The sequence below is a fragment of the Heteronotia binoei genome, chromosome 4, assembly GCF_032191835.1.
Source record: "Heteronotia binoei isolate CCM8104 ecotype False Entrance Well chromosome 4, APGP_CSIRO_Hbin_v1, whole genome shotgun sequence".
NCBI lineage: Eukaryota > Metazoa > Chordata > Lepidosauria > Squamata > Gekkonidae > Heteronotia > Heteronotia binoei.
Genome location: NC_083226.1, coordinates 115957649 through 115974570, shown reverse-complemented (window position 1 = coordinate 115974570; position 16922 = coordinate 115957649). Strand labels below are relative to the sequence as shown.

The following is a 16922-nucleotide window of genomic DNA, read 5'->3' as shown; positions in this document are numbered from 1 at the left end:
GGCTAAGTGAACAAATTGAAACAAACCTTGAAAAGTCAGAGGTAATGCCAGTTGAAAAGGAGATCTTGAAGGACATCACTCTCCCCACTTTTGACGGAGTTCAACTGACCCTTGCTGACTCACTTTAAAATGTTACAGAATCGTAGAGTTGGAAGAGACCACTAGGGTCATCTAGTCCAACCCACTGTACAATGCAGGAAACTCACAAATACCTCCCCCCCACACATTCCCAGTAACACCTGCTCCACGCCCAGAAGATAGCAAAAAACAAAAACCTGCAGGATCCCTGGCCAAACTGGCCTGGAGAAAAATTGGTGCCTGACACCAAAGTAGTGAACAGCATTCCCTGAGCATGTAAGAAGAGCCATGGGAACTAAACCCTGATACAACCCATCCTCCCCTCCTTCTCATGATCTGCCGAAGTTCACATAATCAGCATTTCTGTAAGATGACCATCTCTGTTTAAAAACCTCCCAGGAAGGAGAGCACACCACCTTTAGAGGAAACCTGTTCTACTGAGGAACTGCTATAACTGTCAAGAAGTTCTTCCTAATGTTTAGCCAGAAACTCTTTGATTTAATTTCAACCTGCTGGTGGTTCTGGTCCACAGAAAACAACTCCACTTCAACCTCTATATGACAGCCCTTCAAGTACTTGAAGACGGTGATCACATCATCTCTCATTTGTCTCCTCTCCAGGCTAAACATATATAGCTCCTTCAGTCTTGTAGGACAGTCTCCAGACCCATCACCATCTTTATTACTCTCCTCTGGGCACATTCCAGCTTCTCTTTATCCTTCTTAAATTGTGGGGCCCAAAACTGAACACAATACTCCAGCTGAGGTCTGATCAGAGCAGAGTAAAGCAATATTATCACTTCACATAATCACTACACCTCTGTTGATACAGCCCAAAAATTGCATTTACCTTTTTAGCTACCACATCATAATGCTGACTCATGTTCAGTGTAGAGTCCACTAAGACCCCTAGATCCTTTTCGCTCATACGACTGCCTAGACAAGTCTCCCCCATCCTATAATTATGCATTTGATTATTCCTACTTAAATGCAGACCTTTATACTTATCCCCTCTAAAATTCATTTTATTTGTTTTAGCCCAGTTTTCCAGCCTACAGATCATCCTGTATCCTGACTAAGACTATTACTGTATTTGCTACCCCTTCCAATTTAGAATCATCTGCAAATTTAATAAGCATTCCCTCTACTCCTTCATCCAAATCATTTATAAAAATATTAAACAAGACAGGTCCCAGGGCAGATCCTTGAAGCACTCCACTTGTCACTACTCTCCAAGAGGAACCATTAACAAGCACACTTTGGGTGTGATCTGTCAACCAGTAACAGATCCACCTAATAGCAATAGGATCCAAATAGCACTTTACCAATTTGTCAAGAAGAATATCATGTGAAACCTTATCAAAAGCCTTAGTGAAATCAAGATAAACTATGTCTACAGTAAAGGTGTCAAATTTTACTGTCAAACTCATCTGTTACGAGCGACAGATCTGACATAAATGGGTTGGGCTGGGCAATTTGTGTCTAATGTCGGGTAGTGGAGATATAAATTTTATAAAGGGGACAGACAAATACAATTAAAATTTAAAATAAAATATGCTTAAAACATTAGCACACTTGCAATGTTTTGTTTAACAGTCTCCGATTACTGACACCTCTTGCTCTGAATTGGAAAACTGGAGACAATGTCTGTGCTGAAGCAATCTTGAGTATGCTGTTCAGGTGTGCATCTGTAAGTTGTAAACCTACTTTTGATTTACTGACATTCATTACAGAAATCTCATGATCAGTGCTTTAACCCTAAGACCCAGAGAAAAACATGAAATGGCTGGGCATTGTGAGCTTTTGTACATAAACTGCTTCATGTAATGGTAAAGAACATATGAAGGCACCATGGCACAGACTGAGGGTTATGTGTTTGTCCACAAAACTATAGTCTTCCCTGGAAAAATAACTACAGCTCCTATATGACAGTGCAATAATAGCGAGACAGCCATGTATAGTGGTCACTATCAGCCTACTATCTGGGAAGGCTAAGTTCAAAAACCAAAGGAAATGTGCTGGGTGAACTTGGTCTCGACACACTCTTAGCCTGGTTGCTGTTATTCCTCTTGTGAAGGCATAAATACAGTGAAAAGGGGGAGGCAAATCCAGTTACAACCAGGAGAGCCCTAGCATAACGAACCAAAAAACACACACTCTGTGTAGCAAGGCAAAAAACATATATTGAGTAAAACATTGTTGGTTGGTCTTAAAAGTGCTTTCTTTGTATCTCTCCCATGCAACTGGTTAAGGAAGCTGGGCAAAGGAAACTCTCCCTTTTTCCCACCTGCCCTCCCCAGGGTACAAGGAGGGGGAGGAGCCTCAGCCAAAAAAGGGAAGAGAGGCTTGGCTCAGTAGCTCTGCAGTATAATTGAAAGAGCCTGGCAACCAGGCTATCTCAATCACACAGGAGAGCTACAGAGACAAGCTTCTCCATTGGATGAGATTCCTTCTCCTTCCTTTGGGAAGAGGGAGGGAAGAGGGAAGGAGCAAAAGTCTGCTTTGCTCAGCTGCCTCATCACAGGGGAGGAATAAAAAAATGGTGACCAAAGGAAGCAGGCAATGGCCAGTTGCTGGCGGGCCTGATTGGAGCCCTCTGGGGCCAGATTAGGTCCATAAAGTATGAAAGAAATGTCTTAAAGCAGGGGTCCCCAATCCCCGGTCCACGACCTGTTAGCAACTGGGCCATGCAGCCTCGCCATCCTGCCCCCCCACAGCACCCTGCCCCCCGCAGCGCCTCCTCCTTCCTCCGTTTTTACCATTTTAAGGTCTGGGAAGGGGCAGTAAAGCACCTCCCAGGCTCTTCAAAGGATGACTCCCCCCGCCGATAAGCAGAGAAAACTGCAGCAGCAATGCTGAGTGACCCACTGAAAAAGTGGTGCTGCCCTTTTTCAGCAGGTCCCTCATTGCTGCCGCCATGGTTTTCCCTGATCAGCAGGGGGGGGAATGGCTTTTAAAGAGCCCGGGAGGCACCTCACCAGCCCTTCCCAGGCCTTAAAATGGTGAAAACAGAGGGGAGAGGAGAAGGCGCCATGGGGGGGGGGGGCGGTGGCCGAATTCGGTGTCCCCATCCTGCCGACCCTGGTGTCGGTCCCTTCTGTCAAAAAGGTTGGGGATCACTGTCTTAAAGCATACTGCTCCTCTAGAAAACCTCTTCCAGTTTCTTATTCATGTTGAATAAGCTTGTATCCTTCAAAGCTATATCTCTTTCTTCTTGATCGGACACCATTCAAGTTCTTACACATTTCCTTTACTGATGTTCATGAAGTATCCACAGCCAAACAGCCAGTAATCACATACACATGGTTGTAGTAACAGCAAATATACTATAATAGGCACTAGAAAGTAGAAGTGGAAACGGAATAAACTGGGAGGCTCATCTATAAATTCATGGTACAAAGACGGGCATAATGCATTCCTTCAGTAACATGGATTTTTAAATTTTAACTGTACAATTTTTTCTTTCTTTCTCCTCTTATTCCAACAATGATATAATTTGTTTTAGTTTATTATTTATGCCATTAAAGGTTTGAGTTGATTTGAAAATTAATTTTATCATACCTGTACAATGATTTGATGTGTATCAGCAACTCAAAAAAAAAAAATTAAAGTAGCCCACAATATGCAATGATGCTTCTTTCATTTGAAATGCTCATGAATACTGGAGAACTGCAGAGAACTTGGCATGAGACCATAGCAATTTTGAAGCACCTAATGCAACACTACAAAAATGAAGTATCGATAATAATGTCTAGGCTACGATCAAGTAAGGAGGGAAGGGGCTATTCAACTGGCAGTTATTCAAAATCCACTGATACAGAATTTGTTTTTTTCTTTTATATCAGCCAGGAAGATAAACTATCTGAAACTCACTGCTAATGCTATAAATTTGTTTCCCACTCCCCACTCACTGCATTTCATTGTGAGCTTCCAGTTCCCTCTTCACCCAAAGATAATGTGATCTAAACCAGTGGCATACATTCTGATAGCTTTAAAAAAAATCTAGATAAAATAACTGGATAACATATTTCACAGCTGAGTTATTGTGCAACACAGTTTCAAACTTAAGCCACGACTATCACAAGGATTGTAAAAGTTAACTTGTGGATCTGGAAAAAGAGTCACACCCATAGTCAGATGTTTAGAATGCCATTCTAAGCAGACTTCCTTCCTTTTAAACCCACTGATGTTTAAACCCACTGAGAAAAACGTACCTCTATTTAGGATGCTACTAGTAATATATTCACAATACACTGCAGTTTGTTTAAACTACAATTAGTTACATAGACCCTCATCAGTCTACTGTATATAAACTGACCTTCATTAATGAGCAAATCCCAGAGTTCATTGCTTGCCTCCTCTCTCATGTCCTAGCAGAATCCCCAGATGCTATCGTAAGGTCCCTTGAATCTGCAGGCTGCTGACAAAACAAAGCCTCCCTGTTCATACAGCCCATTTACTATTGGTTGCTCACACAGCCAAGACTCTTCCTCCTTGCTCTTAAGCATCAGTCTCCTTTGCTTTCATCTTCCTGTCTATCTGCTTGCTTGCTTATTTATTTATTTTTCAGATTTTTATTCTGCCTTCCCCAGATGGGCTCAGGGTGGATTTCAACAACAGAATCAAAGACTCATTACAATAAATTAAAAACATTACAATAATAAAATTCAAGGCAGCAGGCAATGAAAAAAGACTTATTAAAGCCACAGCAATCGAGTCTGTGGTACTTGTACCTCAGTAAATTGGGAACTGGAGCAAGGAGGCCAATCTGAGGTGGATTACTGAATTTCATAATTTGGAAAAAATCCACATTATTTTATAATCCCCCCTAACCCCCAGAAGTGGATGAAACCTCTGAAACACATTCCTGCTGGTGACTCATCACTGGAATTGGGGGAGCAGAAAGCACAGAGGAAAGAATGTCAGCTAGAGTAACAAACTTTTCAGTTGCTTTGCTTCCTTTTCTGTATGTGGCAATCTTCACCAACTAGAGTTTCCAAATTGATTTTTAGGGGAGACCAATATACTGTGCCAACCTAGAAATAACCAGTGAATCCACATGTTTTTATTCATGTACTATGTATACATAAAGCAAGAGAGGTTTACAGAATACATGGTTAAGGAAAGCTAAACTCTTCCCTCAGTCTGGAATGAGACCCTGGAGAGCCGCTGGCAGTCTGAGTAGACAATACTGACTTTGATGGACCAAGGGTCTGATTCAGTATAAGGCAGCTTCATATGTTCATGTTCATATGTCTGACTTTTCAACATATTTTTCTCCCAACCTACCTGTGATTCTAGAAGTAAACCAGACTGTAAGAAAAACATGTATATTAAAAGAATGCAGCAGCATAGAGAAGGGGTGTAGCATTCTGACAATATTCTGGGCAGGAGTTGTTAAAAATGTCAAAAGACTTAAAAGTGACAGATAAGGCAAAACAAACACAAATGCTGGAGAGTTAATCCTCACAACTGCAAGGCAAGTAGCAATCCCTCCAACTAGAGACTCAGGGACAGAGAGATCCTAGCCCAGGGACGTCAAATATACAGCTCATAGGCAAGATCCATCCTCCGCAGTGCTCAGATCTGAATTCACAATCACGTTCTTTCTTCTGCCTAGTTTTCCAGGGCTGCTACTGCAGCTGCACCATAGCTTGCTCCCCCCCCCCACCGCAGCTCCCTCAGAGGTTCTTTCTTGCTTCTTTCTTCCCTCCTCCTCCTCTCTGAGAGAGAGAGAGAGAGAGAGATCCATGGCTGCTTCCTGTGGAGAGTGCCTTTCTTGTGTGTGTGTGCACACGCAGAGATTCTGCTTCCTTCTCTAGGGCTGCTCCTCTTCTTTGGGGGAGGAAGAGAAAGAGAGAACATGCACGAAGTTGGAGTTCCAGGGCAGCTTTTAAACCAACAACATTTTATTCCAGATATAGGCTTTTCTGTGTAAGCACACTTCTTCAGAGGGAGGGTGGATGGATTCTTCTGAAAAGCACAATTTACATTGAGGAACAGCTGATTCTGAAAAGTTTTTTTAAAAAACACACACGAAAGATTGGATTTTTCTGTTCCTATGTGGATTTTAATTTATTTTAAAAATACCAATTAGGACTCAGAACACTTGGATTGGTCCTTATATCTCAGAGAGTGGAGTGGTTTCAGATGCCAAATGATAACAGCACACATTGCTAATGAGACTGGAAAATTAGGTCTCAATTCACTCTTGGAGGATGCATTGTCTTGAGCTTCATTATCAATTGCAATTCAACAGTCTCTCTTTCTAATCTCACTTTGAAATTTCTTTGTAAGAACACTGCTATTCTTAGCAACTGAATGTTGTGGTTTCTAATGTCAGACTTACGTCCAGTTATTCTTTGCATCCTCCTGGACTGAATCCTCCTGGACAGAATTAAGACCTAGGTTCCCTGTCTCATTACCAACACTGGTATATCTACGCCTACTTCTCGCCTGCATATCACACCTAATCCAATTAAATCTGCTATTGTCATTCACCTGCTATTGCCATTTGGCATCTGAAATCTCCTTGATAAAGTTTATATCTCTGATACCTTATGTTACATTTTATGGCATGTATGGGCCTTGCCAGACCCAATGAAGTGACATTTATGTCAAATCTGGCCCTCATACCAAATGAATTCGACACTTCTGCCCTAGCCCTTCCAGGTATTGATCTAGATGTCAACTCTGCAAGGTGGGCAGTTGTAAGTTGAATTTCAAAACTAAACTAACTCTGGTAGCAGTACTCAATGAAGGACAAAGTAATTGCATTTAAACTGAAGTTCCAAAATCCAAAAAATACCACAGGATAATTAATAAGGTTTATTTTAAAAAACCATGCAAGAATACACAGCACGGAAAAAATAACAAGTCTAACTAGCTAACAAGATACTTATACAAGCTTTGGTTCTATAATTCAGATGCTACCTGATCAGACTGAGACACAGAATCTAGTTCCAGAGTCCAAGAAGCAAATGTTTTGGCCATGCAAGTCCCAACCTGGCTCAAAGGTGTCAAGAATCAAAAGATGTCCAAACTAGACAAGTACAAAACTAGAATGAATAATCTTCCTTTATGTCAAAGTGCTAGCAGTTAGCATGATCCTAGTTAACCAATCAAATGTGTTGCTAGCCAGATAACTCGACAAATCAGGTGTGTTCCTGGACATGTGACCATGTACTCTGCGGCTGCACATAGGCACAATTTAGAAAGTCATCTTCCCCCATCCAGGTTTCCTCATTCTAATATATGATGGGATGTGGAGGTGAAATTCCCTTCTGGTAGTCTGGCCTTGAAACCTTTAGGGCCCAATGATCTCACTTGCATCTATGTCATAAAGTTCCCAGATTTGTGAGACCCAAAGCCTGAACCAATGTTTCTGAAAAACCAAGAAACTGCTAGGCAAAGCTAGTTTCTTAACAGGAGTGATAGCCAAAAATGACATCTCGTTATGCATTATATAATATACATTCAAAATCCTGGATGTGATGCAAGTGTGTTGGGCGATGCTCTGGTCATCTCTGAAAATTCCAGCATCACCCAAAGCGCTTAAATCTCATCCAGGTTTTTGGGCAAATGAGACTTTGTGCATTGCCGGACAACACTGTTCCCTCTAATTTGAGTTAACGTGAGCTAGCTCACAGTTCTTTAGCCTCTGGATAACCCATTTTTGTCTTAGCTCAGGAAGGATGGCCTCAGAGCATATTAATTTATGCTGTAGTCAAATTGCTCACTCACAATTTTAATGCCAGCAAGCTCACAAAGTAGAATTTTTGCTTACAAGACTCCACAGCTTAGACAGATCATTGCTGGACATCATTTCTAGCCCAGGCTTTTTCTCTTTTCACTAGGAGGAACAAGAATTGGGGGGGGGGGCAACCACTGGGACCCCTCCTGCTGCAAGTGGACAAATGATCTCCCTAAAGGGGATGGAACTTTAGCTATCCTCACCAAAGTACCTATCTCTTGACAAGACTTTTTTTTTGTACAAAAAGCCCAGAAGGAACTTATTTGCATATTAGGCCACACTCCGATGGCAAGCCAGCCAGAACTGCATTCCTGCTTTAAAAAAAAAAATCCTGACTCTTGGTATACAAAACAGCTTTCCCCAAAAACCTTATGGATGAATGAGCAAATATCTGCATAAATATTATATTATTTTGTTTTATTATATTTTGTTTGTATATTATATTGTTTTATTTGAATCATGGAATTCCATGTCTGTGAGCCGCCCTGAGCCCGCCTTTGGCGGGGGAGGGCGGGATACAAAAAGAAAGTTATTATTATTATTATTATTATTATATAAGTATATGCCCAGCTAATGGTCCATTTAGTCCATAGCTGACTCAAGAACTTAAATATGTTGCTAGAACAAAATCAGGAAAAAATCTTGAATTAAAACATCAGAATCCACTGCAATATGCATTAATAAGTAGTGACTGCACATCAGTTCCACTGGTACACCATATTGACCCATTAAGATCAATAAAGTACTGTTCTAAGATTTAAATCCATTTCTTATAGGTGTTCTCCCCATAATCCTTATTACAGAATTTACTGTGTCACCTGAACACTCTTGAAATTCACATCTGAAACCTAGCTTTATAATTTCATCTTATAAACAAAGTACTACCATAATACCAATGACCTCCACTTCGGTCATCGTTGGAGGCCCTGCTTCAGGTGCCTTCACTATCTGAGGCAACAACAAAGGGCCTTCTCAGTTGTGGGTCTCTTTCCAGGGAGATTCATTTGTCTCCCCCTATCGTAGTCTTCCACCAGAGAATAGAGGTTTTCTGCTTTTGTTTGGCACACCTCCAATAACTTATTAGTCCTCCTCCTTGGTTGCGTTGCTATATATTTATAAAATTGCTTATTTTTGCATACATTATTTTAAGTACATTTTTAATACTGAACATTTTTAATGTCTCATGCCTTGGGGACCCAATTTGTATGAAAAAGTGGCAAAACAATTTTTAAAGACTGCTGATAGCAAACATAATTGAGTGTTTTTCCTCAACACACTCTCGATACTCCAGAGTAACTATTTGTAGGCCAATCTGGTTGAACATATGAAGCTGCCTTGTACTGAATCAGACCCTCGGTCCACCAAAGTCAGAATTGTCTATTCAGACTGGCAGCGGCTCTCCAGGGTCTCAAGTTGAGGTTTTTCACGCCTATTTGCCTGGACCCTTTTTAGTTGGAGATGCCAGGGACTGAACCTAGGACCTTCTTCTTACCAAGCAGAGGCTGTGGCAAATCAAATGCAAGACTGTGATCAGGCAGACAAAAAGGGACTGAGGAGCATATTGCAAAAAAACATAAAGACCAACAATAAAAATTTCTTCAAGTATATTCGAAGCAGGAAACCAGCCAGGGAGGCTGTGGGGCCCTTGCTAGAACAAAATCAAGGGATAAAAGGATTACTGAAGGAGGATAGGGAAATGGCTGAGAAGCTGAATGCATTTTTTGCCTCTGTCTTCACTGTGGAAAATGAGAAGTGTTTCCCCGCTCCAGAACCCCTTATTTTGGAAGGGGTGTTGAAAGACCTGAGTCAGATTGAGGTGACAAGAGAAGAGGGGGTTAGATAAAATGGAGCAGAGGTCCACCAGTGGCTATTAGCCACAGTGTGTGTGTGTATATAATATATATATATATATATATATTGGCCACTGTGTGACACAGAGTGTTGGGCTGGATGGGCCACTGGCCTGATCCAACATGGCTTCTCTTATGTTCTCTACCACTGAGCCACCATCCCTCCCCTCGTTCATGGGAAATAATTGCAATCCCCAATTCCCATCACAAATGGGATTCAACAGGTTACCCACACCTGTCTGTGTAGGTAGACACACGCTGAGCCAGTCAGTGTAGTGTGCGTTCAGCCCCGGACATCTAAGGGCATCACAGAGCTGTTATTGCTCAATCTCAGATGGCTGAACGCCACTTGTCCCTCTAAGAAGTTGGACGCCGACCGCTCGAGGGTCGCATAACTAGTTAGCATGCCAGAGTTTTGTTCATTATCGGAATTAACCAGACAGTTGAAAACAGAAAAGTCACTACTCATTTGGACTCGTGGATAGATCTGGACGTCTTCATTATCAGAGAATGGCTGAACAACAAACTATAAATGCTTCATTCTATTTCCAACTAATTTACCAATGGCATGAGAGCACTATTTTTTGTGTGTTTTGAGTAATTGTAACTGTTCTGAATTACATTTCTATGACAAATTTGTTAATGTTTAGGAAGTATTATTACCTAGTTCACAAAAGACTCTCAAATTTGGACTTTTGCAATTCTAACACTATCTGACAATTAGTCCTTCCTATGTATCCTGTGTTTGAGCCAAATAACCAACATAATTATCTTGCAAAAATTGCAAGCCATGCAAACAATCCTACTTCTTTAACAGTAACTCTCACATATGTTGTTAGGAATAACAACAGGTTATTTCAGCACCAGTTGCCATGATTTGAGCCACTTCAAGCCAATAGAAAAGCAACAAGGTTGTGATAATATTTCAAGAAACTACTATCCCAAACTCTGCTAGGCTACAGAAGTATGCAATCGTGCAGCAAGTATCAGCAGTGGGAAGGCAATTCAAACTGTCCAAACCAACCCAATGAAAATCCAAAATGTCATAATTGTTCCAGGGCTAGCCAAACTTGAATAAGTGAGAATTAAGAATCCACTGATGCTTGCACACTACAGCCAATACTAAGCGCCACAAGTGTTTTTGTTCTTCAAAATCTGTGATCATAATATTACACATGCAAGTAAACCTTGCCTTCCCCCCCCCCGCAGAACATACATTGAAACAGACAAAAATGGATCAGGATGTACTTATACCTTTATTTTAGTAAAAAAAAATTGCAACTATAGTGTTTTGACTATACATACATGATTTTTATTTGAAAATCATTTAAAGTACAAGAAGGTATAGTGTAAGTGACCTTGAAAGCTCAACTTTTAAGACCAGGGATAAGAATTTGTTTGTTTGTTTTATGCTATTCATAGTCTACTTTTCTCACAGGACTTAAAGCAGATTACATATTGTAAGTCACTACAACCAACAAAATGGAAAAAAGCAATAACCAATGAATTACGATTTTATATATTCGGAACCACCAGAAAGAAGTGGACCATAGCATTAAGCTAAGATCCAACTTACAATAAGATATACAAGCTATACAATAGGATCCTACTTACAATAAGCTATACACAGCCGTATAGGCCACAGTTCCTATCATTTATCCAAATAGGTATGTGAATCATTTTTCAGAGCGTAATCCTATTACCTGAGCCTTCTTGAATAATCCAGTTTTGCATAATTTGTATAAAGTCAAGAGAGTAGGAGTTTTCCTGACCTACTTGGGCAGGCCATTCCATAAAGATGGGAGCCACAACGGAGAAAACACATGTATAGGCAGTTGTTGATTTTGCCCATTACCAGGATGGCACCTGTAGAAGCCCCTGATGACTTAAGCAAACTTGTCATGGCAGAGCACAGGAGGGCAAATAAGAGGAGCCAAGGCCATTAAGGGCTTTGTATGTTACAGCCAATATCTTAAATTGAGCACTTGTTACAAGTGGGCAGCCAACTGAGTGTCTGCAGAACAAGAGTAATAGATTTGTTCTGTCTAGCTCCGTGACATGGCATTCTAGACCAGATGGAGTTTCTGAATTGATTTTGAAGACAGACAATGCACAGTGCATTACACCAGGGGTGGCCAACAGTAGCTCTCCAGATGTTTTTTTACCTACACTCCCATCAGCCCCAGCCAGCATGGCCAATGGCTGGGGCTGATGGGAGTTGTAGGCAAAAACATCTGGAGAGCTACCATTGGCCACCCCTGCATTACACTATTCTAGTCTTGATGTTACTGTGGCATGGGTCCAGATGGTCAAGTCAACCCCTATATACCTACTTCTGCCTCTATGCATCTCAACAAGATGACATAATCTACTGTATCGAAAGGTTGCAGACAAATCCAGTAAGAGCAACAGAGAGGCTTGGCTTTGTTCACACTAAGGAGAAGATCATCAACTAAAGCTGGTGCTATCTCTGTCCTGTAGCCTGGCCTGAAGGGGTCCAAAGCAGATGAGTTATCCAAGAGAAGACTTGGCATTGATCCACTACTGGTTTCTCATCAATTTGCCCAGAAATGGTAAATAAAAAGGTGGTGGTGGTGGGGTTTGGGAGGGGGGGGTCACTGGCCACATTATTTTTTCTGTAAGGATGGCCTTTTAAATAGAAGGCAGATAACCACCTCTTTGAGTGGCAGACAAATGGTGCCCTGAGTTAGTAACTGATTCATAATAGATACTAAGGGTTTGCTGATGTGGTCCTCACAAGATTTTAGCTGCCAGGACGTGCAAGAATCCAGGATACAAGCAGTGGCCTTCACAGATCCATCAAAATAAACAGGGTTAAAAAATTAAAAATGTATATCCCACTTCTATGTCTGCTCGAAGTGGTTAACTACCAAACTACATAAAACATAGTCCTTAAAAATACTGTAACCCTCCGAGTATGTAAAAACAACCACTGCACATAATCATTAAAAACTGGTAAATTCAACATGGTTCGTCAAGCTCCAAATAAAGCAAGTCACTGCTGTATCATTAGAAACAAACCAACAGACTGAAGAAGTTGCTGAAACAGCTTAATCAGAAGTGATCCATTGGAAGGATGATATCAAAGAAAAGGCCAAAGACCTTAAAGAAACCAGAAATACTACCTTCAAGGACAGCCCAAAGTACAGTGTATGGCGATAGCCAAATATTGCAGTTATAGAAGCACAGATTGGCATAGCAAAACTAACAGATTCAAAGACAACAAACTTCAAGGATGAGTCCTAAAGTAACCTTAAATGCTTTAACTGACTAGACAGTTTAACATCATCTAGAATAAAGTATATATAATCCCTCAAAATAATTTGTCTTCTCAGCCAACCTCATCCCAATCTTTTCTGGATCCAATTTCAGCTAAAATAACCCCAGTCTTTCTCAGTCAGCATTATCTCAATCTTTTCTGGATCCAATTTCAGCTAGGGTAATCCCAGTCTTTTAATTAACCAGTTGGCCAGAGAGAGTTGCAACACATAACTTGCCCAAACTACAGCACAAGTGCATAAATATAAAGAAGACACCCCTCTCCTCTCATCACTAACCATAAGTATAATATAAAGTAGGAACTGAAACATCACTGCAGCAGAAAATGTCACATGAAGGGATATGACAGCAATGGAACAGGCTTTTGCCTGGGGTAAAAACCAAGAACATACAAATTACCTAGCACTGAACCAACAGAAATGCACATAACATACCATACCAAATTTCCTGCATAGACTACAACTGCTGAAAAGATGTGCATACCTGAGCTGAGGTATTAAAACTATATTCATTACCATCAAACCATATGAAGCAAGATCTCTGTAGAGAAATCACAGTAATTTTTTCCAATAAAAAATACTGGAAGCAATACAATAAAAAGGACATACTGCAACAGCACCCTGTTTCGAAGTGTCAAACCAAAACTGATTACTTGCAGAATAAAATTCACTGAATTATTTACTGTGAATTTTATTCTGCAAGTAACCAGTTTTGGTTTGACACTTCAAAACAGATAATTTGGGTTGGATTTTTTTTTAGATTTGACATTCACAAAAATGTAAGAAACTTTGAAATCCCATAAATGCACTTTCTTACCTTGAGTCTCCACTGCTGTTCCGTGCACTTTCTTCATCACTGTGCCCATTCATTGTAGATGTTCACCAAGATAAAAATATAAATAAAGGGTTTCCCCTATTTTTCAAGCTGGACATAAAATGTCCACTTTAACAGAGTCCCTTCCACCAGGACACCAGATATTTCACATGTATCCTATTCCACTGAGTTCAGCAGTTTGTGTCCAAGTTATCTTTTAAAAAAGAAACAGATAAATAGTAAGAAGTACTTATAGTGTTTAAGTGTAAGCTTTGCAAAAACTCATAATAAATTATATGAAGGCATGCTAGGTCTTCTTTCTATAACAGCCCCCCATGCAATGCTAATAAGCCATATAATATGCCATGTAATAAAAAGATAAATCGTTATGGTAACATAATGATAGGAATATAACTGCCCTATTAAGATTATAATCCCACTATTTATTTTCACAGTAAACATACGTATGATTGAGTTGTGACAAAAGGAAGTTTCATTTGCCCTCTTCTGAACCAAAGTAAGTGCAAAATCAGAGATCGTGGCCACGATTTCTGTATCATTCCTTGAAAAATGTGTCATCAGAGCCAGCTCTGTTCAGATTAAAGATGCTTATCACGACACCAAACTCTTTACCATCTAACTTGGGCATTACACAAGTGAATTTAAAAATGCCACAGCACCAAAGTGCATTCCCACATGGCTCAGTCAGCTGAGTTATGAGCAGTTCTCTTTTAAGTGAACCCAAGCGAAAGGCGGGGCCACCGTTAAGAGTAGCAGGAAGGCACCACACATAGTCCCTGATAGCCAGCTTGTCAGCCAATGAGGAACGGGCCTCGTGGATTTAGTGGGTGCCAAAACAAATGGGCTTTCTCCCCTCCCCCTGGTTCCCCCATAGTGTGGCGGGTGTCACTCGAAGCTCTTTGCAGGGCGCCCTTTCCCACTCTAATTAGTGCCATCATTCTTCCACCTAGGACGGCCACAGTTCTGTCCTTCCCTCGCTCGCTTGCGAAAGCCCCGTTGCGTCTCCTAACTGTCCCTCCGCCGCCGCCACCTGGTAAACAAAGGGAGATGGCGGGGGAAGCGGAAAATGAGGAGCCGAGGCGAGAAGCAGCGTGGCCTGCTCGCCCCTGACCGCACTGATTGTCCGCACAAGGGAGCCGGCTCACCCGAGGCGCGAGGCCCGGTGGGGCTGAACAAAAGCGGCGTTTCTTCTCTACGCTCGCACCCGGTCTCCTCGCCGTGGCCCTTTCCCAACCGGTAGCAAAAACTCAACACCAAGCCAGGCTCTTCTCCTGCTTTCCCAACCCTCTCTCTACAGGCCGGAGCCCACGCCTCGGCTTCCTGCTTGCTCCGGCCGGGACTCCATTCACTCGCTCGCTCCCTCCTTTTCCCTCTCTCCGCCCTTCCCTTGCCCTGCCGAGGCCTGCACAGGGCAGCCTACGCAGGCCACAGCACGGGCGGCGGTTCCCAGCCCCGCAGCCTGCCGATCAGGACAGACTCGGTCCCCCGTCCCCTTACCTACAGTCTCCGGCAGGCCTCTCCTACCTGAGCACGGCCGGGCCTGCCCGGCTGCCTCGGCCTTCCCGACGGAAATAACACGACAAGCGCTGCAGCCCGGCCTTCAGGCTCTTAAGATGAAGAGGAAGCCGAGAAGCTGCTCCGGGGCCTGCCTGGATGTAGCTCTCACTTTCGGCCGTCTCTGTCGGTCACCCCGCTCGGCTTACCCAAAAAAATTAAAAATAAACGGCGTCCCTCAGGGGGAAAAAGAGGTGAGGGAAAACGGGTTTTAAAAAAGCGCCCACCCCGAGGTAAGCGGGGGTGCGTCGCCGTTGCTTTAAGTCCTCCCGGCCGCCGCCATCACGCCGCCGCCGAGTACAACCTCCTCCCCCTCCCTCGTCCGATGGAAACCCCGGGCGTGATGTCAGCCCTGGGACAGAGCGGGAAGGGGAGGGGGGAGGAGCGAGCGAGCGAGCGAGGCTGGGACGCGCGCAGCCGCCTGGCTGAGGGCTAGGACAAGGGCCGAGGCGGGGTTCCCAAGGAAGGGGGGGGGGGATAAGGACCGTGTGGGAAATCGTCTGGTGGCCTCGGGCACGGTGGCTTCGCGGGGCGGGGGTGCTAACGAAGTTATCACGAATTTTGTCTGAAGTCTACTCCAGATGGTTCTACATATCTATTTTACACTGTATCGCCCCGTATTTTCTTCCTTCCGGTCTGAAATTGCTCCCCCTCATCTTGTTCTCTTGGAGGATTCTTGTTGTTAAATGAATCTTGTAACAGTTGTCCCAGTTTGCAGTTCCGTTCACATTCGTATGAGAGCAAGTCTCTTCAAAGTTCAGACTCTTTTTTTTTTTCCGACGACACGTAGGATCGGTTTAGGGTCCTTCAGGTATCCCCAACTCTGTAACTTTGTATTTGGGCTTCTAAGGGAGTTTCTGCGTCAACAGTAGTTTAATTTGTATGGTTTTAAAGGAAGTTGACTGAAAGCCATTGCTCATATTCCAAGCTGGAATCCATCTAGACTAGGTTTTGCAGCTGGGGAAAAAAACCTCTTCCAATCAACCAGCCAGGAATTGAGTAATGGAGTGTTATGTAAAGTTATGAAATGAGGTTATGTTCAAGGCAATTATGATTAATGGTGGGAATCCAAAATCTGATTCGAAATTCTAGCCTGCATGCTGTCAGCATTATCAAGTACACACCTGTAGTTTGCCGGTTGGTCTTTTACCTTGACTTTCAGCTTGTGGGTCATGACCTCAGGTGGGTATTGAACCAGGATATGACTGCCTTTTTTGCTGCTGATTTTTGGAAAAGACCAGCTACTGGTGTGTATGTGTAAAAAAGCAAGCAAGTAAAGAGCATCCTGGCTTTCTTTGCATATATCATGTGAGAGACACAGCCAGGCATAGTTCCCTTTTAACACACATCCAGAGGCACCTCAACCTCTCCTTGTCAAACTCTCCTGAATCTTCCTCTTCCTGTCATGTGACTGATGTCAGATACGTTTCTTCCGTGTGCTTGCTGATCAGTGGGTTCTATGATACCACCTGAGAATTAAAAGTGAATCCCAGGACTACAAAGGCCATTGTTCTTGCAAATGCTTGAGGCAAAGAAATGAGAGTACTAATGCTC

At 42.5% G+C, this 16922-nt stretch overlaps 1 protein-coding gene across 1 annotated transcript in view; it reads right to left on the bottom strand.

Moving 5' to 3' along the window:
• Positions 1 to 15697, bottom strand: part of CHD1 (chromodomain helicase DNA binding protein 1) — a 101488-nt gene extending 85791 nt beyond the window's left edge. The window contains exons 1-2 of the mRNA XM_060235647.1: positions 15339 to 15697; positions 13797 to 14007 (exon numbers count right to left, since the gene is read on the bottom strand). Of these exons, the coding sequence (XP_060091630.1) occupies positions 13797 to 13849 (53 nt within the window). The 5' untranslated portion in view covers positions 13850 to 14007; positions 15339 to 15697. The remainder of the gene's footprint in view (positions 1 to 13796; positions 14008 to 15338) is intronic.
• Between the last annotated feature and the right edge of the window lie 1225 nt (positions 15698 to 16922).